The 22949-nt window shown below is 42.1% G+C and overlaps 1 protein-coding gene across 4 annotated transcripts in view; it reads left to right on the top strand.

The window, feature by feature from the left end:
• The window catches only part of NSF (N-ethylmaleimide sensitive factor, vesicle fusing ATPase), an 89655-nt gene that overhangs the window by 8099 nt on the left and 58607 nt on the right, over window positions 1-22949 (top strand). For 3 of the 4 annotated variants that reach the window (XR_005555208.1, XM_039331704.1, XM_039331705.1), the window contains exons 2-4: window positions 1052-1137; window positions 2287-2386; window positions 4626-4665. Coding sequence is in view for 2 of the 4 variants with exons in the window: in XM_039331704.1 (XP_039187638.1) it covers window positions 1052-1137; window positions 2287-2386; window positions 4626-4665 (226 nt within the window). In the remaining 2 variants the exon portion in view is untranslated. Of the gene's footprint in view, window positions 1-1051; window positions 1138-2286; window positions 2387-3042; window positions 3062-4625; window positions 4666-22949 lie in introns of those variants that run through there. The other variant, XM_039331706.1, reaches the window with a different exon arrangement.

Raw genomic sequence — 22949 nt, 5'->3', positions numbered from 1 at the left:
TGCGTCTTTCAATATTTTCAATATTATAATGTTTTGCATCATTTTATAAGTCCAGTTAATTAGCTGTTAATCAGGTTTAGGTATTTTTCTCTTTTAACTAATATCTTTAGTTCCGTATAGTGACCAATTTTTAAAATTACTTTTCTTTACAAAAGTCCAAATAAATATACTAACCACAAGAAGGATTTTTTATAATTCATTCCAAAATCTTATTCCAAATTTATCTGATCCCTTAATCTATTTGTACCTTTCTGAGATCAAAGGCTTGTTTAGCTTTTTGTTGTTTATTTCAATTCTTTAAAAAATTACTTTTATTAAGGATTGAATGAAAACCTATCCAATGTTTTCAGACTTGTGGATCTGAAGGTCTCTAGCAGCTTAAAAGTAATTAATAAGCAATTTCTAAACATGATTAGGAAAGGAAATTTGCAAAGTTAGTGTCTTTTAAAAAGCACCAATAATAGTTATGAGCAAGATGACTACTCCTGTCATCTCCCAATACTCAAACACTTCCAGCGATAGCTGTCTTGTAGCCCCCAGATGAAGAGCATCTGCTAGAGTGTTTGTGAGCAACTATCTGGCTTTTCCTTGCTGGAGAAGGTTCCAAAGAACTGGTATACGCATCAGCCCTTTGTTCTTCAGTGGTGTTGTTGGCTCGGCTTTTCACAGAACCATTTTCACCGTTTCTTCCTCCAGTAGTACATAACTGCTTACATTCTGAAGTGATATAATATATGTTTACAACATCATTGTATATCTGATTAGCTTCTCCTACCTTCTATCATAGATGTACTGAGAATTACGTTTCTGTTTCTTATACTAATAATGAGCCAGCTTTGTTTGTAAGTGCTGTATGACATCTCTCTTTTCAAAAATACACAAGTTCTCAAAAATACACAAATGCTAAACAAACGGCAAACAGTGAACTTGCTGTGTTTATTTCTACAGCTTATTCCAAAATAAAACTGAACTTCAAAAATTAAAGTCATTTTGTTTTCATGCTGTTTAGTTCTTCATTGTTGACCCTTTGTCTCTGATTTTTTTCTTTCAGATTATGCAAGCTGCAAGATGTCCCACAGATGAACTCTCCTTAACCAATTGTGCTGTGATCAATGAAAAGGACTTTCAATCTGGCTTGTAAGTTTGATAGGTCTCTTTTTAGAGAAGATTGGAGAAATAGGTTTTCTTCAGTCTGTTGTTTTCCAAAGTCATACATAATCATTCTTGCAAATTATGTGACTATTATTAGCAATGTGCTAAATGAATTCAGACACCAATATATATATATTGTTAATAAAACATCAGTTCTGTTAATTACTTTTTATTTGGCATTAGGAATTTTTATGTGGAGAGGGAAAAATAAATGAGGCATTATCCCTGATATTTGGGGTATAAAAACTACTTGTTGGTTGCACAAACTAAAGATTGTTAGTCACATTTTCATATTACTGAGGAAAATTAATTGATTAATTTTTCATCCTTTCCATCTTAACTGTCAAAGAAGATATGAGAGCCAATTTTGTCTAGTGTTGGAAAAATCTGAATTGGAGTTCTGTTTAAGGCATGAAACTCATCTGGATAACCTGGGGCTAGCCATTGGCTTTCAGCCCTAGAAATAAAGAAATAGCAAAAAGCCTCAAGAGATATCAAGGTCTTGCATATGCAGTTTGCCAGAGTCAAGTCTACTTTAAGACAACAACAACAAAATCATAGTGACTTCATTTGTTTAGATTGGCTCAAACCAAAAGTATATAGAGTTATGTATGTATATGAATTTCTTAAATATTAAGTAAACCAAGGTGTATGATGCAATTGCCATCTGGAAGTTTCATTATCAACCTGTAGGAAAGACTGTTTCTGGAAAATCACTTTGAAGTTTTTTTTTAAAAAAAGGATCTTCCCAATGCTTTGGCTTCTTTTAGCATTTTATTATGCTCAGCCAGTGGTGGGATTCAAATATGTGAACAACCGGTTCTCTGGGTGGATGCCGCTTCCAGAAGTCTGTTCTGAGCCTGGGCAACAGAAAATTAGCTACCAGATCTGCTGAAATGGTGCAAACTGGCTGAATCCTACCACTGTGCTCAGCATTTTTCTATCCAGTAATCAGAAATTATTTCGTTAAAAAAAAATCTCAAAAAATACTGTACTATATTTGATGCAAAGCATAATTTTGAATATTAGACTTCAGTTATTTCATAGAACAGATAGTTTGAGATGACTCAGATATTGAAAGATTTTAATTATTTATCTTTTGCACCTCTCATTCCTCTTCTAAACTCTTTATAGACATGTAGTTGTGAAGACCTCACCCAATCACAAATATGTTTTTACACTGAGAAGTCATACATCTGTTGTCCCAGGTAGCATTGCTTTCAGTTTGCCACAGGTATGTCTTTGATTTTTTTTAATTTCTTTTTTAATCCCAGATGCAGACAATATTGCTATTGAAAGTAATTATTTTCAGCAAAAATTGAAATTGCAATGGCTCAAAATAAAATAATGCCTTCTAGAAATCCTGTGAATATAAAAGCAAATGATTCAGTTCTAGTAAAGCATTTTTTACTGATAAAATATTAGGAAAATTGGGTTGTTTGAGGACAAAGATTTATGAAGGATTCCTGTTGGCTTTGTGAAATACAATATAGGCAATCAGGCAGCTCAATTGATGACCTCTGTGGCTAGGATATAACTTGGATGAGTTAGCATTACTGTTGCAGACTAAGCATTTTTATGCTATCTGTACAGTTCCAATATTGAAAAATTTTTTGTATAATCTAATAACTTCAGCTTCTTGCACTAACACCTTTCAATTGTAGTTTCACACCGCTATTTAGCAACAAAAGTTCAGAAAATGTGACTAATCTTTGCGGCTTCCCTGATTCCCCTGTGGTGTTAGCTAACAGTTTGGACTTGTTAATGAAGAACAGTGTAGCCTTGAGTGTATATGAGTAAATAGGAGTCATTCTAATAAAATAGCAAAGAAAAAGTCACCTGCTGAGCTATAAAATAAGATTTTACTTCCATTTTTTTGTTTAATAGAGCTACAATCAGACGAAAAAAGGTATACCCTCTTTGAGTTCTATGGTTTTACGTATCAGGATATAGTAAAAATCATCTAGTCCAGTGGTTCTCAACCTTTTTAATGCGCGACCCCTCAACCGGTTGTAAGTTGAGGACTACTCAACCGGTCGTAAGTTGAGGACTACTCAACTGGTGAAGCACCGTTTGCAGAATGGGACTTTTGGTGGGCTCAGCAGGGCAGAGACAGCCTGGACAATTCCTATTGGCTTTTGAAAGCCAATAGAATTAGACTCTATTCAAGAGAGTCTATTCTATTGGCTTTCAAAAGCCAATAGAATAAAAGGGAGTAGCACAGCTAAGGAAAAGGGGGAAAAATGGCGGACTACTTTGTTTGGCGACCCCCGTGAAATGGTCGTTCGACCCCAAATGGGGTCCCGACCCATAGGTTGAGAACCATTGATCTAGTCCTTAGCAGTTCTTAAAAGTAGGTAGATACTAAATGTACTAGAGTCACAGCAGCTAGAACTCCTATTTAGCATAGTTAATATTTAGAACATTGGAGGGTACCAGTCTAAGGAAGGTTGCTCTTAGATCAGAGGTAGATAAAGTATGGCCTTCAGTCATTCAATAACAACCTCTGCCCAAAGCATGATTACTAGAAAAAGAAAGCACAAAATTATTTGCTGTTCATTTTTGAAAATATAAAACCACCTTTTAAATTCAAGTTTGTTTTTGCCTCTAAGCAAAATACACAAATGGAGTAGAAAACAGAAAGATTACTTAAAGAAATATTGGTAAATACAAAGCTGGAGATAATTTAATGTGTTGGCAGGTCATGCAATCTGTGTGAGAAAGGAGTAATGTAATTAAAGTAGGGGATCTAACTTGTAAGCTTGTGAACAGGTCAAAGCATAAGGCCTACTTGCTTGTCCCTTCATTGGTGTCATGCTTTTGTCTTTTACAGGCAAAATTCAGGCAAAAATTGTTCTAGCTGTTGGGGGGTTTTATATATGTAATGCTCAATTGTGTTCCAAGTAGCTATTTATCTGTTTATTACTTAATTCTCTTTTATGCTGCCTGATTCCAAATGACTTTAGGCAATTCACAATATACCAGAAATATAAAACAATGTAATAAGAATTCACAACAAAACCAAATTTAAAAAAAAGAAGTAGAAATAGATGTAGAACCTGGAAGACATCACAGATATCTCTCTATCTCACTTCAAAAGAAGGGGCTTTCAGTCACATTAACTCTGGGAGAACAATCAGGTCTCCTGGAACACTAACAGGGTGGAAGCCATCTGGATTTTGGGACTCTTCATTCCATAGCAATGATGATGGTAACGATAGCAGTACTATCTGGTTATTCTCCTAACAACTATGTACAGTATAATAGGCCAATAATGGCATGTTGCCTGTAGGGGATAAAGCAATCTAGAATGTGCAAGTATGTTCTAGCATGACATGAATTTTACTGTGTCTATGGGTGCTGCACAAAAGTTATTCATTGTAACTTTAGACATATGTTTTCCTTTGTGAATATATGTGTCCATTTAATGTAGGTAAATGTTCTTTTTCTTGTGTGCATTTTTTTCTATATAGAGAAAATGGGCTGGTCTTTCTATTGGTCAAGAAATCGATGGTAAGTTTTTACTATAAATTAGTACATTGTTTGACCTAATCTAATTGAAACTTGTCTTTTTTCCAAATCCTTTTATATTGGAATGAATTTTGTTACAGTGCAGTTTTTTTAAACCCTCTTTTTGCTATTTGGTATTATCTACATGAAATACTGTGCTGGGATAATTACACTGATCTTTAAATGTCTGCTTTATTGTTGTTATTATTAATTCTTATCTCTAAATAAAAGCTTTATGTAAGATATTTAAAAATTAAGGATAATAAGCATAAAACAAGCAGATCAAAAGAGAGAAGAGCCAAGCAAATAGATACATCAGAAAAGAGAAATGGGGAAAATGCATTTTATCTTTTTAAATAATCAAATGATAAAAGAGGAAATAAAATATCCTTTTGGATGAAGTTAGAAATGAATTGGTGAAAAACTATCAACAGTAAATAAATACCTATGTCAGGGCTCTTCAACCTTTTCACAGATTGTACCACTTTTAGGACATGACAATATTTGAGTACCATCAGTGCTTAGCAAGGTGTCAAAAACTTGACTAAAAAAAAGAGGGGGGATTTTGGGTTTTATTGATTAGATTAATTTGTTGTTATAGAAATGGCTAGTTTATAATATTATAGAAAAGTAAAAAGTTGAGGTTCAATGTTAATGCTTCCGTCTTCTGCAACAGAGGAAGTCTGTTCTTTTTCCCTTCTCCCCCTCACTTCCCCCCCTTTTTCTTCCCCACTGTCTCCTACTATTTGCTTTTGTATTTTTATATTTTATCCTATAATCTAATAAAATATTACAAACTGTAGAAAAAAAGGAAAAAAGTACCAGTTTTAATTTCTTTGGTGATTGTTTCTTTGCTGAATCACTTTCCCTTTACACTGACAAATGTATGATGAATTTATCCATGTTTATTAATATGCATCACTACTAGCTAGCTCAGGGTTCTTCAAACTTGGCACTTTTAAGACTTGTGGACTTCAACTTCCAGAATTCCTCAACCATCATGGCTGGTTGAGAAATTCTGGGAGTTAAAGTACACAGGTCTTGAAGTTGCTAAGTTTGTAGACTCCTGAGCTAGCTGGTCAGCCGTTCTTCCTCTTTCCCTTCTGAGCTCTCCTTCCAGTGAAATAAGAATGCACCCCCCAATCCCTTCCCTGTACCCTTAAAGACACAGGAATCAAGTGCAAAGCAGGAAAGGCTCACAAAATAAAGAAACATATAAACTCTGGGTTTTTTTTTCTTTGAGCTGCCTTAGGCGTGTCATGTGTCACAGTGTTGCAGCTCGAGACTGAAAGGCTCCGGCAATTGCAAAAAGCTTAGCCTTAAATTAAGCCTGTTTACCTTCAAAGAAAACTTTCTAAAAGCCATAGACAGACTCAAGATAAGGGGGTAAAACTAATTACATTTATTTAAAGGGGTTAAACCTGCGGAAGGCAGCACTTTGGATTCATTGTTAGACTAAAATACAGACTAAAATATTCCAATAACCAAAGCATACAAAATTGAGCCTCTGAATTACAAAATGCTGTAAAAACTGTACAAAAATCCTTATGGTAACCCAGCTGATCCAGAACTAAATAAACCTATCTCCTTTCTGACATGCTCGTCTGCCGGCTTTTCATTTCATTAACGCTGATTGCATTCTTCTGGCTGGAGAAAATGAACTAGGGGACCTTTCCAGCAACAGTTGCTGCTTCTTCCCTGTCCCTGTTTCATCCCTGCCTACTGAGCTCTCCTTCTCTTTGTCTGTTGTCTTTTTTTCCCCTTTCCCACCCAAACCACCTCCTTTTATAGCCTCTCCTCTCCCCCCCCCCTTTTCTTCAGTTCACCTCCAGCTCTGCACTACTTCCGGAAGTGCTAATCAGCTGGAGCCAGTCAGCTGGAGCCCTACTGGCTCCTGGAGCTTCTGCTGAGCCCAGACAGTCCTGCATCTGCAGCTGCCTCTCCTTCAGGCTTGGGTCACTTCAGTTCATTCCCCTCCCCCACTACACTGTCTAGGATGGTCGCGTACCACCTGCCATATGGTAAAATACCACAGGTGGTATGTGTACCACTGGCTGAAAAGCCCTGACCTATGTGATTCTTACAATTAATTTACATGCATGCGTTTTGCTTATTCATACAGTGGTATCTCATGGAAATTCACCCCGGTCTCTCAAAAGAGATGTTAGCAATGAGATTCTTATCTGTATTTTCAGTGTGCTAATATTTTCTTGAGTGCGTGTCTGATGCTTTATAACTGCAGTTAGTTATAATTCTGTGGAAAGCAAGTTTGTAGGAAGATAAGGAATCTACTGTTCAATCTTACACAATAAAAACTCATGTTTTTATTGCTCAGTAATATAAGAAAACAAATGAATAAACTCTTCAAGCATCCTAAATTGCTTTTGATGATTTAGACACAACTGTATAGCCATTACTGCATATGTTGCCTGCAGCTATATTAACTGCATATATTGCCTCTTTGCATCTGTTAAATCTAACATTACCCTCGCAGATGTATTCTCTTTTCAGTTAAAGGTGTTTGTTTCTCAGCTTTTTTATCAGAAAATCTCGCACAGAGAGTGTGGAAATATTTTTTTTTACAAAACAGATATTTACAAAACAGGTAGCTAATTAGTGATTGCAATGGTATAATTCCCACCTGTATCTAAATTTGGAGGTTTTTCCTACGTTGAGTATATTAAGTTGATGCATGGAAATATACACTTTGGTATGGTATATTCTAATTTCTGTCACTGTCACTTTTTTCATTTTTGGTGACTGTAATTCAGGGCATAGCTATACAGATATACCCAGTTCTTACTTTTAAAGGCTTTGATAAGTTTTGTGGAATGAAATAAAACTGATTTCAATTCAGACAAGAAGAGAGATACTTAACTTTTGCTTCCGTTATCAAAGTTACTAGAAAATAAATTCTACCCTCTGCAATATTGTTTGAATTCCTGATACATGCAGTGGTTAAATCCAAATTCTTATACAGGAAATTAAATCAGTTGCATTTGAGGAAATGTGTTGAAAACAACACTTTGGGGGGGGGGTCTTTGAAGTGGGAGGCTTGATTCTCTGATATTTATATAGGAACTTGCCCATTCATGGGAGACTAGAGGAGATATTGTATCTATCCATGTTTACCAGTATATTTTCGTTCCTCCTCTTTTTCTTATAGTAATTTCTTAATGTAAAATAAAACCACATTATTGCAAAAGCTAGAAAGATTTTAATATGCTTTCATAACTGATTAGGACTTAAACATTTTGATTACTTATGTAATGAATGCTTCTTGATTAAATGTGATAATTATAAATAAATAGGTAAAATATGGATGCGGAATGACAAGAATTATCCTCAGGATAAAGAATCTGAAGGTCAGAGATAAAAATGGAGGCTAGATTACAAATAGTAAAAACAGAATTGACAGAGAAAGTATTTAAAGTTCGAGGAATTCCAGGATATTTTGAAAAGACATAATTTAGAAAAATAGATTGTTCTAGATCAGTGGTTCTCAACCTGTGGGTCATGACCCTTTTGGGGGTCGAATGACGCTTTTACAGGAGTCGCCTAAGACCTTCGGAAAACATATATTTCCGATGGTCTTAGAAACCGAGACACCGCTCCTCCTCCTCCTTCTCCGCCGGCTCCTCCGCCTCCAATGCACCCTTCTCTGACAGCGCCTGCTCCTGCCACTGCAGCATCACGTGTGCCCCCGAGGCCGTACTGGGCTGGCTCAGCGGCTGGTCCGAGCTGAGCCGGATCTGGGCTGCAGCTGGCGCTGCCGGCTGAGCTGAGCTGCAGTGTGGAGCCGGTCTCCAGGCCTCCTGGTTGCCCGGCTGCGCTCCTCCCCCAGCCGCCCTCCATGCCGCGTGGGAGCCTCCTCCGCGCCACCTGGCCAGCCTCCCTCGCCGTCGGAGGTTTCCTCGGCCCTCTGGTGCCTGGCGCGGCCGTGGGGCTGCTGGGCAGGAGCGGCTCCTTCCCGGCTCGCCAGGCTCCGTGTATCGGAAGCAGCCAGGGGCGGGGAAGAGGGCGAGATGGCGATGCCCGCATGTGCGTCGGAGGCCAGCTGGCCGGGCCAGGAGGGGAGAAGTGGCACCTTCCGAGCGGGAGCTGGCGCTCCGGCTGCATCCCTCTCACATGCGAGGGGCTGCGCGGCATGGAAAGGGGCTCCCGTGAGCCCGCCACTGAGATGGCACTCAGGAGGCTGGAGAGGTGAGCAAGTCCCGGGGGGGGGGCAGCTGGGAGATGGCAAGAGGTGCCGGGATGAGGATGGGGGGCTCCAGGTTGGCGGGTGTGAGAGGGCAGCCGGCAGCTTCGAAGCACGCGGATCCTCCACGCAGCTTCCGAGGCCCCGGATGTGCTGCTGCTTGGCTCTCCCCCAGGCTCTCCCCCAGAGCCTCCCCCCTCCCCGGGAAATTGTGCGGAGCTGCTTGTGTGTCCTTGGCAGCATATCCCCCCTTCAATCTCTTTCCTTCCTTCCTTCCTTCCTTCCTTCCTTCCTTCCTTCCTTCCTTCCTTCCTTCCTTCCTTCTTTCCTTCCCCCTTCAATCTCCTTCTTGTCCATCTCCTTCCTTTCCCCTTCAATCTCCTTCCTTTCCCTTCAACCTTCCTTTCTTCCTTCCTTCCTTCCCTCCTTCCTTCCTTCTCCATCCCTTCCACTTCAATCTTTCTCTCCTTCCTTCCTTCCTCCTTCCTTCTCCATCTCCTTTCTTTCCCCTTCAATCTTCCTTCCTTCTGCATCTCGTTCCTTTCCCCTTCAATCTTCTTTCCATCTTCATCTCCATCCCTTGGCGGGTGTGAGAGGGTGGCTGGCGACTCTGAGGCGGATGTGCCGCTGCTTGGCTCTCCACCAGGCTCTCCGCCAGAGCCTCCCCCCCTCCCCGGGCAATTGTGCGGAGCTGCTTGTGCGTCCTTGGCAGCGCCTCCCCCCTTTAATCTCTCTCTCCTTCTTTCTTTCCTTTCCCCTTCAATCTCCTTCCTTTCCCCTTCAATCTTCCTTCCTTCCATCTCCATCTCCATCCCTTCTCCTTCAATCTCTTTCTCCTTCCTTCCTTTCCCCCTTCAATCTCGTTCCTTCTCCATCTCCTTCCTTTCCCCTTCAATCTTTCTTCCATCTCCATTCCTTCCCCTTCAATCTCTCTCCTTCCTTTCTTCCTTCCTTTACCCTTCAATCTCCTTCCTTTTCCATCTCCTTCCTTTCCCCTTCAATCTCCTTCCTTTCCCCTTCAGTCTTCCTTCCTTCCATCACCATCCCTTCCCCTTCAATCTCTTTCTCCTTCCTTCCTTCCCCCTTCAATCTCCTTCCTTCTCCGTCTCCTCCTTTTCCCCTTCAGTCTTCCTTCCTTCTCCATCTCCTTCCTTCCCCCTTCAATCTTCCTTCCTTCCATCTCCATCTCTTCCCCTTCAATCTCTCTCTCCTTCCTTCCCCCTTCAATCTCCTTCCTTCTCCATCTTCGTTTCCCCTTCAATCTCTCTCCTTCCTTCCTTCCTTCCTTCCTTCCTTCCTTCCTTCCTTCCTTCCTTCCTTCCTTCCTTCCTTCCTTCCCCCTTCAATCTCCTTCCTTCTCCCTCTCCTTCCTTTCCCCTTCAATCTTCCTTCCTTCCTTCCCCCTTCAATCTTCCTTCCTTCCTTCCTTCCATCTCTATCTCCATCCCTTCCCTTTCAACCTCTTTCTACTTTCTTCCTTCCCCCTTCAATCTCCTTCCTTCTCCATCTCCTTCCTTTCGCCTTCAATCTCTCTCTCCTTCCTTCCTTCCTCCTTCCTTCTCCATCTCGTTCCTTTCCCCTTCAATCTTCTTTCCATCTCCATCTCCATCCCTTGGCGGGTGTGAGAGGGCGACTGGCGACTCTGAGGCGGATGTGCCACTGCTTGGCTCTCCACCGGGCTCTCCGCCAGAGCCTCCCCCCCTCCCCGGGCAATTGTGCGGAGCTGCTTGTGCGTCCTTGGCAGCGCCTCCCCCCTTCAATCTCTCTCTCCTTCCTTTCCTTTCCCCTTCAATCTCCTTCCTTTCCCCTTCAATCTTCCTTCCTTCCATCTCCATCTCCATCCCTTCTCCTTCAATCTCTTTCTCCTTCCTTCCTTTCCCCCTTCAATCTCGTTCCTTCTCCATCTCCTTCCTTTCCCCTTCAATCTTTCTTCCATCTCCATTCCTTCCTCTTCAATCTCTCTCCTTCCTTTCTTCCTTCCTTTACCCTTCAATCTCCTTCCTTTTCCATCTCCTTCCTTTCCCCTTCAATCTCCTTCCTTTCCCCTTCAGTCTTCCTTCCTTCCATCACCATCCCTTCCCCTTCAATCTCTTTCTCCTTCCTTCCTTCCTTCCCCCTTCAATCTCCTTCCTTCTCCGTCTCCTTCTTTTCCCGTTCAGTCTTCCTTCCTTCTCCATCTCCTTCCTTTCCCCTTCAATCTTCCTTCCTTCCATCTCCATTCCTTCCCCTTCAATCTCTCTCCTTCCTTCCTTCCTTCCTTCCTTTACCCTTCAATCACCTTCCTTCTCCATCTCCTTCCTTTCCCCTTCAATCTCCTTCCTTTCCCCTTCAGTCTTCCTTCCTTCCATCTCCATCTCCATCCCTTCCCCTTCAATCTCTTTCTCCTTCCTTCCTTCCCCCTTCAATCTCCTTCCTTCTCCGTCTCCTTTTCCCCTTCAGTCTTCCTTCTCCATCTCCTTCCTTTCCCCTTCAATCTTCCTTCCTTCCATCTCCATTCCTTCCCCTTCAATCTCTCTCTCCTTCCTTCCCCCTTCAATCTCCTTCCTTCTCCATCTTCTTCCTTTCCCCTTCAATCTCTCTCCTTCCTTCCTTCCTTCCTTCCTTCCTTCCTTCCTTCCTTCCTTCCTTCCTTCCTTCACCCTTCAATCTCCTTCCTTCTCCATCTCCTTCCTTCCCCCTTCAATCTTCCTTCCTTCCATCTCCATCTCTTCCCCTTCAATCTCTCTCTCCTTCCTTCCCCCTTCAATCTCCTTCCTTCTCCATCTTCTTCCTTTCCCCTTCAATCTCTCTCTCTCCTTCCTTCCTTCCTTCCTTCCTTCCTCCTTCAATCTCCTTCCTTCCTCCTTCAATCTCCTTCCTTCTCCCTCTCCTTCCTTTCCCCTTCAATCTTCCTTCCTTCCTTCCCCCTTCAATCTTCCTTCCTTCCTTCCTTCCTTCCTTCCATCTCTATCTCTATCCCTTCCCTATCAACCTCTTTCTCCTTCCTTCCCCCTTCAATCTCCTTCCTTCTCCATCTCCTTTCTTTTCCCTTCAATCTTCCTTCCTTCCTTCCTTCCCCCTTCAATCTCCTTCTTGTCCATCTCCTTCCTTTCCCGTTCAATCTCCTTCCTTTCCCTTCAACCTTCCTTCCTTCCTTCCTTCCTTCCTTCCTTCCTTCCTTCCTTCCTTCCTTCCTTCCTTCCTTCCTTCCTTCCTTCCTTCCTTCCTTCCTTCTCCATCCCTTCCCCTTCAATCTCTCTCTCCTTCCTTCCTTCCTTCCTTCTCCATCTCCTTTCTTTCCCCTTCAATCTTTCTTCCTTCTCCATCTCGTTCCTTTCCCTTTCAATCTTCTTTCCATCTCCATTTCCATCCCTTGGGTGTGAGAGGGCGGCTGGCGACTCTGAGGCGGATGTGCCGCTGCTTGGCTCTCCACCAGGCTCTCCACCAGAGCCTCCCCCCCCCCCGGGCAATTGTGCGGAGCTGCTTGGCAGCGCCTCCCCCCTTCAGTCTCTCTCTCCTTCCTTCTTTCCTTTCCCCTTCAATCTCCTTCCTTTCCCCTTCAATCTTCCTTCCTTCCTTCCTTCCTTCCTTCCTTCCTTCCTTCCTTCCTTCCTTCCTTCCTTCCTTCCTTCCTTCCTTCCTTCCTTCCATCCATCTCCATCTCCATCCCTTCCCCTTCAATCTCTTTCTCCTTCCTTCCTTTCCCCCTTCAATCTCGTTTCTTCTCCATCTCCTTCCTTTCCCCTTCAATCTTCCTTCCATCTCCATTCCTTCCCCTTCAATCTCTCTCCTTCCTTCCTTTCCCCTTCAATCTCCTTCCTTCTCTCTCTCCTTCCTTTCCCCTTCAATCTCCTTCCTTTCCCCTTCAGTCTTCCTTCCTTCCATCTCCATCTCCATCCCTTCCCCTTCAATCTCTTTCTCCTTCCTTCCTTCCTTCCTTCCTTCCTTCCTTCCTTCCTTCCTTCCCCCTTCAATCTCCTTCCTTCTCCGTCTCCTTCTTTTCCCCTTCAGTCTTCCTTCCTTCTCCATCTCCTTCCTTTTCCCTTCAATCTTCTTTCCTTCCATCTCCATTCCTTCCCCTTCAATCTCTCTCTCTCTCTCTCCTTCCTTCCTTCCTTCCTTCCTTCCTTCCTTCCTTCCTTCCTTCCTTCCTTCCTTCCTTCCCCCTTCAATCTCCTTCCTTCTCCATCTCCTTCTTTCCCCCTTCAATCTTCCTTCCTTCCATCTCCATCTCTTCCCCTTCAATCTCTCTCTCCTTCCTTCCCCCTTCAATCTCCTTCCTTCTCCATCTTCTTCCTTTCCCCTTCAATCCTCCTTCCTTCCTTCCTTCCTTCCTTCCTTCCTTCCTTCCTTCCTTCCTTCCTTCCTTCCCCCTTCAATCTCCTTCCTTCTCCATCTCCTTCTTTTCCCCTTCAATCTTCCTTCCTTCCATCTCCATCTCTTCCCCTTCAATCTCTCTCTCCTTCCTTCCCCCTTCAATCTCCTTCCTTCCTCCATCTTCTTCCTTTCCCCTTCAATCCTCCTTCCTTCCTTCCTTCCTTCCTTCCTTCCTTCCTTCCTTCCTTCCTTCCTCCTTCCCCCTTCAATCTCCTTCCTTCTCCCTCTCCTTCCTTCCCCCTTCAATCTTCCTTCCTTCCTTCCCCCTTCAATCTTCCTTCCTTCCTTCCATCTCTATCTCTATCCCTTCCCTTTCAACCTCTTTCTCCTTCCTTCCTTCCCCCTTCAATCTCCTTCCTTCTCCATCCTCCTTCCTTCCCCCTTCAATCTTCCTTCCTTCCATCTCCATCTCTTCCCCTTCAATCTCTCTCTCCTTCCTTCCCCCTTCAATCTCCTTCCTTCCTTCCATCTCTATCTCTATCCCTTCCCTTTCAACCTCTTTCTCCTTCCTTCCTTCCCCCTTCAATCTCCTTCCTTCTCCATCTCCTTCCTTCCCCCTTCAATCTTCCTTCCTTCCATCTCCATCTCTTCCCCTTCAATCTCTCTCCTTCCTTCCTTCCTTCCTTCCTTCCTTCCTTCCTTCCTTCCTTCCTTCCTTCCTTCCTTCCTTCCCCCTTCAATCTCCTTCCTTCTCCCTCTCCTTCCTTTCCCCTTCAATCTTCCTTCCTTCCCCCTTCAATCTTCCTTCCTTCCTTCCTTCCTTCCTTCCTTCCTTCTTTCCTTCCTTCCTTCCTTCCTTCCATCCATCTCTATCTCCATCCCTTCCCTTTCAACCTCTTTCTCCTTCCTTCCTTCCCCCTTCAATCTCCTTCCTTCTCCATCTCCTTCCTTTCCCCTTCAATCTTCCTTCCTTCCTTCCCCTTCCCTCCCTCTCAACATTTTTGAGCAAGGAAGAGCAAGCTTCTCCAGCGAGCATTGCTATATTGTTTTTGTGATTAATCACTATGCTTTAATTATTTCAATTCGTAAAATGAAAATACACCCTGCATATTAGATATTTACATCACGATTCATAATAGTAGCAAAATTACAGTTATGAAGTAGCAACGAAAATAATTTTATGGTTGGGGGTCACCACAACATGAGGAACTGTATTAAAGGGTCACGGTATTAGGAAGGTTGAGAACCACTGTTCTAGATGATGATGATAATTTAAACTTGTATGATATCTCTCAATGATTCTGAATGAAGATGAATCATCATAAATTTGAGAAATCTACAGAATAAGCTCATGGACAATATATAGAAGAAACTTACCAAGTGTATGTTCATTAAAGGAAATGCTGGTGCAATGCTGACTTTAAAAAGGTGTAGCATTCTTTAAAGCTTGGACATATAAGAGATTTTATCAGATCTCATTGGATAGAAGGCGAAGAGATATGAGATTTTTCACAACCCCAAAAAAGATAGAGAACAAATGCAAATGGGCTTCTCACTTTCATGTGAAGGTTTTTACAAATTGTAGCAATAATAGAAGACATTAATAAAATACTTACATCATTAACAGCAACAGAATAAGCTGAAGAAATTCAGATAGATCAAATACTGGATCAAGCAGTAGCTGTTCTTTCATAAATGTAATTAATAGCCGACACCATGGATTAAATCAAAATATTCTCAACAAATATTAATGAACTAAAAAAACGAAAGTAAAAGGGAAGATATTGTTTGGAAATTTAAAAAAAACACAGATACATATCTAATAAAGGTATATATTTTTAAAAAAGACAATGCTAATTTGCTTGAATATAAAGAGATCAAACATTTGTGGGCCATAGACAGGTAAAAACGCACTGAATCAGAAACTTAACAGGGAATTTGGAAAATACATGCATAATGAAACAGATAGGTGATATTGAACAAGGGAAAATTGCAATTGCTTCAATTTATGCTTGAAAAAATAATGAAGCAAAATCCTATGAAAATTACAGTGAGACACATGCAGATTCTTGGAGATATTAATATTTCTCTTAAAATATTTATAACTCTGGTTGTTACAAAAGGAATTGTATGAACAAGAAAAGTATTCTAGACTAGGGGTTCCCAACTCCTGGTCCGTAGCATGCCAGAAACCAGGCCACGTAAACAAGCAAAGCCCCATCCGTGGGATGTAGGCAGCATGCAGATCCATCACCACCCCAGAAAAATCTCTCTCGATGGTCTCTGGTGCCCAAAAGGCTGCTGATCTAGACTACATGTCTTTGCAATTTTTTCTTAGATACATGGAGACCTAAATATCCTTTAGAAAAATAATCCATCTATTTGTTTGTTCATAAGACTTAATTCAAAATTGATATTTGTTGGTCTTAGTGACAAAAAACATTTTATCTTTTTTATTGATAAATTTATAAAAATATCCAAATTTATTCAGAAATAATTACTCACAAACATAGGACAGGAATCAAAAGAGGAAAAAAATTAAACTTGTCCTGGTTAGAAATAATATCAAAGGTAAAAATGAACATTTTACCTAAGATCAATGTTTTATTTCAAATATTACCAATAAGAGTTGAAAAATAGATAAAGTGACAAATAACTCTATTTGTTAAGCAAAAAAAGTGAGGATTAAATTTAGAATGCAAGATGTGAAAGAAAAATATGGACTTTCTCCAGCACTGGAGATGGATAATCCACGCAGTGGGTTGAGACTGTATTCCTGGCCAATCAGATCAGTCAGCCAAAGTTGCCACGCCCCATCTTGGACCATGATCCTTTAGTCTTGACTGATCTGGTCATGAGACATCTACAACTTTTGGCTCCTGGGCAGGTATAGTTCCTTTCCATTAGGGGGGATTTTTTTTTTTTCTAGTAGCTGAAATTGCTTAGTTTAAAAGCTAATTAGAGATAATTTAATTCAATTTAATTGATCACTCAAAAATTTCCTTGATAAATTGTAAGACTCAGGAAGTCAGATTCCTACAGGGGAAACCACCCCCACTTAAAAGGGGGAAATCCCTAATTCCCCTCCCTAACCCAAAAACCCCAGCCACCTTCCAGCAGCCGGCAGCCGCCTTAAACAAACGGGGAGGCTCGGGCAACCCCTCGCGTTTAAAACAAACAAACAAACAAACAAAAAAAAAAGACAGAAAGGCAGGCAGTTAGCAAGGGAAGTGGAGGACAAAGGGGACGCATGCTGGGAGGGAGATTGATTAAGGGAAACAGCTGGCGTGCGAAGGAGCAGTCTTTTCACTCCAGGCTGCTCAGGATTTTTTAAACGAGGCGCCATTGTCTGCACAGCTGGAAGCACGCGCAGCTCTTTGTTACAACCGCACGTGGCATAGGCAGCCTTGTTAACACATGCGCAGTAGTCTCCTGGCAGCAGCGGCCATATTTTTTGTCCAAACAGGGGAGTTAAAGTTCCTTGAGAAAGCTAGGTTCAGCCGCTGGAGTGAATTAATAGGCAAGCAGTACTGGGGTACTAAAGCATCTATTATTCATCCAGAGACATTCAAATCAGACACATAGCTACTGGTTCATTTTGCTATAGAGGATGTTTATATAACTATTTTTGATTGCATGCAAATGTATGTGTTACTTTATAAGAGATTACTCAGTCACTAAAAATAGCATGTAACAATATATAATTAATATAGATATTTACTCTGGCCTTAATACCTTTTACTTCAATATTAAATATTTACAAAATGCAAAAAGTGATCAGTGGAGAAATAATTCATATTGACTGCAAGATTTGATAAAGATGAAAAATTTTGAGGCAATGGTCAGAAATGCCTTAACGGTTCAGAATTTTAAAATAACTGGAATAACACAAAAAAGTAGGAACACATATATTTGACTGAATTTTTAAAAAATGTAACACAAAAGTCAGAACATCTGTTGAGGCTTATTTGTAATTTGTACTTATAACTCAGAAATAGAATAAGTCCATGATTTATATACCATAATATAATACGACAGGGAGATAAATATAAAATTTAATGTGAATATTATGTTCAGAGAAAATTGCTATAGATATTTTAAAATTGGTATGTTTGTACAGACAGTCCTCAACTTACTTGGATTTTCTGAACAGTCTACAAATGTCAGCATATTGCCCCCTTCAAAAAAGCAAAGACTGACTTCTGGATATTTTTTCACACTTGGTGTCAGAACCCATATTTCATTAAGGTGCTCTTTCTAATTCTATTCTTTCTATTAGATGGGTTCTGCCATGCTCCTGGAAGGGAGGGGGAGAAACCGCTGTGGGCTGTCTCTTTGTTTTCTCTAGCGCTACAATGTAACTCTTTCACTGTCTCTGCATATATACTCTTTGAACTGTCTTCCCCTTGATGTCAGCTCGAATGGGGGGGAGAAAAGAATGCACCTCCAGGCATCTGGCTTATCTCCTGTTTTGGAAGGGAAGGTGCAAAGACTCAACAAATACCATTATGAGCCTGAGAAAGACTGGCGTTATCAGTTTTTTCCCACAACGGACTTAACACCTGGGGATTGGCCCATTTGAACTGATTGGATGAACAATTGAGGTGGGGTTTGCTTGGGGCTCCTTTAACCTATTGATCTGAGCGGGAAACCCTCAGATCCTGTCTACTATACCTACCATCAGCTTCTCCCAATAAAAGTTCCTTTTGGAAGAAACTGCTTCCACGAGTTCTGCTTTCTTAGGATGAGGTTTTGAAGTGGGCCATGACATCAGACAAGATCTGCAGAAACAGCCCGGAAGGAAAACCCTTACTGGGGGAGTTGGCAAAGTATGTCAGACAACAGAATTGAGAGAGGATCCTGCAATGGGGGTGGGGGAAGCCTCCCGCTGAGCAGACCCCTGGAAATGCTCCAGCTCCAGATCCTTGAGCTCCTTGGAAGAGGAAGTCACAGAACGCAGCCACAAGCCCAGGTGGTCGATGGGCATTGGAAAGAAGGAGGATTGGGACAAGAAGGGCAGGAAGATGATGCTCAGATGGGCAGTCATTAACCAGGCAGGAAGGTATGAAAATCGGCATGATGAAAATAGCTCTCGACTCCACCGAGAGGGCTAACGAAGGGGAAACTGAACCTGAGGTTCCAGACCCCTCTGAAGGCAAAACGGAGACCTCAGTGGTCGCCGATGCTGCAACCACCGCTCAATGAGCAGCTACTGCAGACAGAGAAAGGAGATGGCACAAGTGGAAGAAAAGACACCAATCCATCCAGAAGTTCCCACTCCTGGATGTGAAATACCACAGGGAGCCAAGGTACCTTCTTGACTCAGGTGCTAAATTACATGGAGGAATATGACCATGATATCCCAAGCAACCGGGCCAGGATCCGCATCGTACAATCAGCCCTGGATGGCATCGTAGCAGATTGGGCCATAGATCTCCATGATGCAGATACAGTGGAGCTGCTAAATTTTAATCAATTCATGGCTTCCCTCAGGCATCGCTTCAAAGACCCCTTAGCTGACCGGATAGCGCGTGAGCGAATAAAGACGGTGAAACAGGGTCAACGGCCAGTGGCAGAATATATCCAGGAGTTTCGAGCTCTGACCAGCAAGCTGAATTGGCCAGAAGATATTCTGCTCAGCCATTTCAAGGATGGATTAAACTACAACCTCTACCATGCCTGCCTCCCTCGGGGGAACCCTCATTGGTTGCAAGAATGATACGTCCTAGCTGAAGAAGTAAAAATTGACCTGGCAAAGAGACAACAGCGAGGGGGGAGATCGTGGGGGAAGTCTCCATCGGAGTCCCCCTGCAAGTCTGCAAAACAACCATCCACCACTAAGGACCTCAGGATGCTTCAAATGCGGGAAGAAAGGGCACCGTGCCGCTGAATGCTGCTCACGCACCCGTACCAGAAAACCTGACCAGCAATGGTTCTACCTGGAAAATCTGGGAAGACACCAGCAAAGCTGAAGGAGACAGCCATGAAAGGCACTGAGGTCATCGAGTTCCCTGTCTCTGCTCCACGAGGAAAGGGAACTCCGATCAACATGGGAAGAACGTCCAACTCATCCAACGACAACTCCGAACCCCTGATAAGTGGACCCATTGCACCTCTCACCCAGACAGTAAAACTGTTAGCCACTGGCATGCCTGAGGCAGTAGAAGTCAGGGCATTGATTGATTCTGGTTGCACCCACTGCTTCATAAGCCCAACGTTAGTGGGGAACTTAGGAATTCCGGTGAGGAGGCTGAAGAAATCGATTTCTTTCGGTCAATTAGATGAGTCCATAACATGGGGGTGCAACACTACCAGTTCAACTCACCCTAGGGGATCACATAGAGATTATAACATTTGTGGTAACCCCTGGCATGGAATGCCCCATAATTCTGGGCATGGCGTGGCTGACTAAGTGGAACCCTTGGGTGGACTGGAGAACGGTGGAACTCAGATTCCCGAAAGGAGAATCAACCAAAACACCAGCTCAGCCCCCAATCAAGAAAGCCGCAATGGGGGGGGGAAGGAACTACCCAAAATACTGGAGGAGTATAGGAACCTGGCTGACATGTTCAGTGAGGAGAAGTTCGATGAACTGCCGTTTTACCGGCCCACAAACTGCACAATAGAAATCCAACCAGGCGTGAAACTCTCCAAACCTAGATTGTACTCCATGAGCCCGCAAGAATTGGAGGAAATGCAGAAGTTCATAGATAAAAATTTAGAAAGGGGTTTTATCCAGCTGGCAAAACAGCCTCCCTTGTACTGTTCCAAGAGAAAAGGGATGGGACTCTTCACCTTTGCGTAGACTATAGAGCTTTAAACGCAATAAGCGAAAGCAATCTGTACCCTCTCCCCCTAATAAAAGACATGCTGTCCCACCTATCGAAAGGGAAGATTTTCACAAAGCTGGACTTAAGGGAAGCTTACTACTGAATCAGAATAAAGGAGGGGGACGAATGGAAGGCAGCATTCAATTGCCCCTTAGGGTGTTACCAATTTCAGGTTCTCCCTTTGGTTTACAAGGAGCACCCGCAGTGTTTATGCAATTGATAAGTGATGTATTAAGGGAACACCTGTACCAAGGGTTACTCGTTTACCTTGATGACATCCTTATATTCACTGAGACTATGGACGAACATGTCAAATTGGTCAGAGCAGTACTAAACAAACTATGGGTGGCACATCTTTATGCCAAACTGTCCAAATTCAAGTTCCATAAAGATAAAATTGACTATCTAGGATATTGCATATCACCAAATGGCATAGAAATGGACCCTGAGAAGGTCAGAGCCATATTAGAATGGGCTCCGGCTTGCACTAGGAAGCAATTGGAAAGTTTCCTTGGTTTCGCCAACTTCTATCAGCAGTTCATTCCTTCCTTTGCCCAAATAGCATTGCCAATTACAAATTTACTAAAAACCAAAAAGAAAGGAAAGCTCAAGCCGAGCTAACCGTTAAAATAGACATTGGAATGCCAAGCTGCATTTGAGAGACTTAAAAACCTTTTTTCCGTAGAACTAGTACTAAGACATCCCGATAAATCTTTTGTGATTCAGGCAGATGCCAGCGATGTGGCTGTAGGGGCTGTACTCTTGCAAGAAAATGAAGAGGGGACATTACAGCCCTGTGCATGCATATCCAGGAAACTCATGAAGTCAGAACAGAGGTGGGCGGTTTGGGAAAAAGAGGCATATGCAGTGTGATGGGCTCTCCTCATTTGGTGGCACTTCCTAGAGGGGAACAAAATACCTTTCCAGGTGTGAACCGACCACAGGAATCTGGAAGCACTTAAAACACCCCGGAAATTAACTCCCAAGCCAGCGAGGTGGTCACAGCATTTCCACTGATTTAACTTCACTTTCAAACATCTTGGGCGGGGAACATTCTAGCCGACACATTGTCCTGAATGCCACAATATAACAGTATTTGAAATAATGTATCAAAGCCCCTGATGCCAGAAAAACAGCTGGTAGCACAGGTCACTACATGAGCACAACCAAACTCTAAAAACCTTTAACAAGTGAAGCAGGCATCAAATTCAAAAAGGTTCTAGAAACCAACGAATGGCTTCTGAGCCATAAAAACATATACACCATCACTGATGGACTACCATGAGTGGGAGGAAAATTGTACAAAGTCAGAGATTAAAATTCATGCAACTGTGCCATGACTCAAAATTTGCAGGCCATTTTGGGTTTGTAAAAACATTGCACTTAGTTAAAAGGCAATTCTGGTGGCCTTCGATCAAGAAAGACATTGAAAGCTATGTGGCCAGCTGCCCGATCTACGCAGAAAGACTGCAAGTGTCTTTCCTTGTAGCAACCCTCTCAGCACCCTGGAAGGAGATCACCATAGATTTTATTGTGGAATTACCTGAGAGTAGCGGCAACACAGTCATTTGGGTCATAACGGACTTATTCTCAAAACAAGTATATTTTATTCCCTGCACAAAAATTCCTAATGCAAAGACACTTGCAAAACTGTTTGTTCGACACACATATTGACTTCATGGAGCCTCTCAATGCATCATATCCAATAGAGGGGTATAATTCACATTGGAGTTCTGGAAAGCGTTCCTAAGCCTGTTAGGAACCACCCAGGAACTGCCATCTACTCATCATTCTCAAACGAATGGTGGCACTGAACGTTTGAACTCAGTACTTGAACAGTATTTAAGAAGCTTTATTAATTACCAGCAGGACAACTGGACTGACCTACTTCCATTCGCAGAAGTTGCTTACAACAACACTATCCATTCCAGCACGGGCTACACATCTTTCCAAGTAGCCACCGAACAGAGTTTCAACCCAATGCCTGAACTCCCCTCAACAGACCCAACAATCCCTTCATTAAAGGAGTAGATTGTGCAACTAAAGAATACCTGGCCAGTCATCAGAAAAGCCTTAGATGAGGCTAGGCAAGCATATAAAAAGCAAGCAGATAAAAAGAGAGTTGAGCCCAAACCTTTTAGTGTGGGAGAGAAGGTTTACCCATCCACCAAATACCTAAAATCCTTACAATCCTCAAAGAAACTGGGACTCAAATATGTAGGACCATTCCCCATTGCCAGAATCATAAACCCTGTGACGGTAGAATTAGAACTCCCAAAATCCCTCAGGCAAATTCATCCAATCTTTCACTGCAGCCTTCTAAAACACAATTAACTTAAACTTCATTATTAATTTAAAAATTGAATATTTTTTATAAAATTAACAACAGTCAGGGCCAAAACTCAATAGATGTTAAGCTTTTTTGAAAGGAGAAGAGAAATCAATTAACAGGTAGTCCTTGATTTATGATCACGACTGAGTCCAAAATTTCGGTTGCTATGTGAGACAGTTATTAAGTGAGTTTTGTCTCATTTTATGATCTTTTTTTGCCACAGATATTAAGTAAATCACTGTAGTTGTTAAGTTAATAACATGGTTGTTACGTGAATGAGGCCTCCCCATTGATTTCGCTTGTCAGAAGGTCACAATAGTTGATCACATGACACCAACCATCCTAAATGTGAGTTAGTTGCCAACTGCCTGAATTTTGATCATGTGACCATGGGGATGCTGCATTGCTCGTGTGAAAAATGGCCATATGTTTTTTTCAGTGCTTTTGTAACTTCAAACAGTAACTAAACAAACAAACTGTTGTAAGTCGAGCACCACATGTATATCTTTTTTTAGAGAGAGGTACTTCTTTGTATGCAGGGGAACATATGTATGTCTGGGTTCGGGAGCACATTTGCTATAACAGAAAAGTTGGGAAACTACTACCTACCTGCTGCCAAGGCAAAAGGCAC

Source organism: Crotalus tigris, unplaced genomic scaffold (assembly GCF_016545835.1).
Source record: "Crotalus tigris isolate CLP2741 ecotype Arizona unplaced genomic scaffold, ASM1654583v1 scf7180000024437.13266115, whole genome shotgun sequence".
NCBI classification, from domain to species: domain Eukaryota; kingdom Metazoa; phylum Chordata; class Lepidosauria; order Squamata; family Viperidae; genus Crotalus; species Crotalus tigris.
The sequence above is the reverse complement of the archived record's forward strand: the minus strand, read 5'-3'. Positions and strand labels throughout refer to the sequence as shown.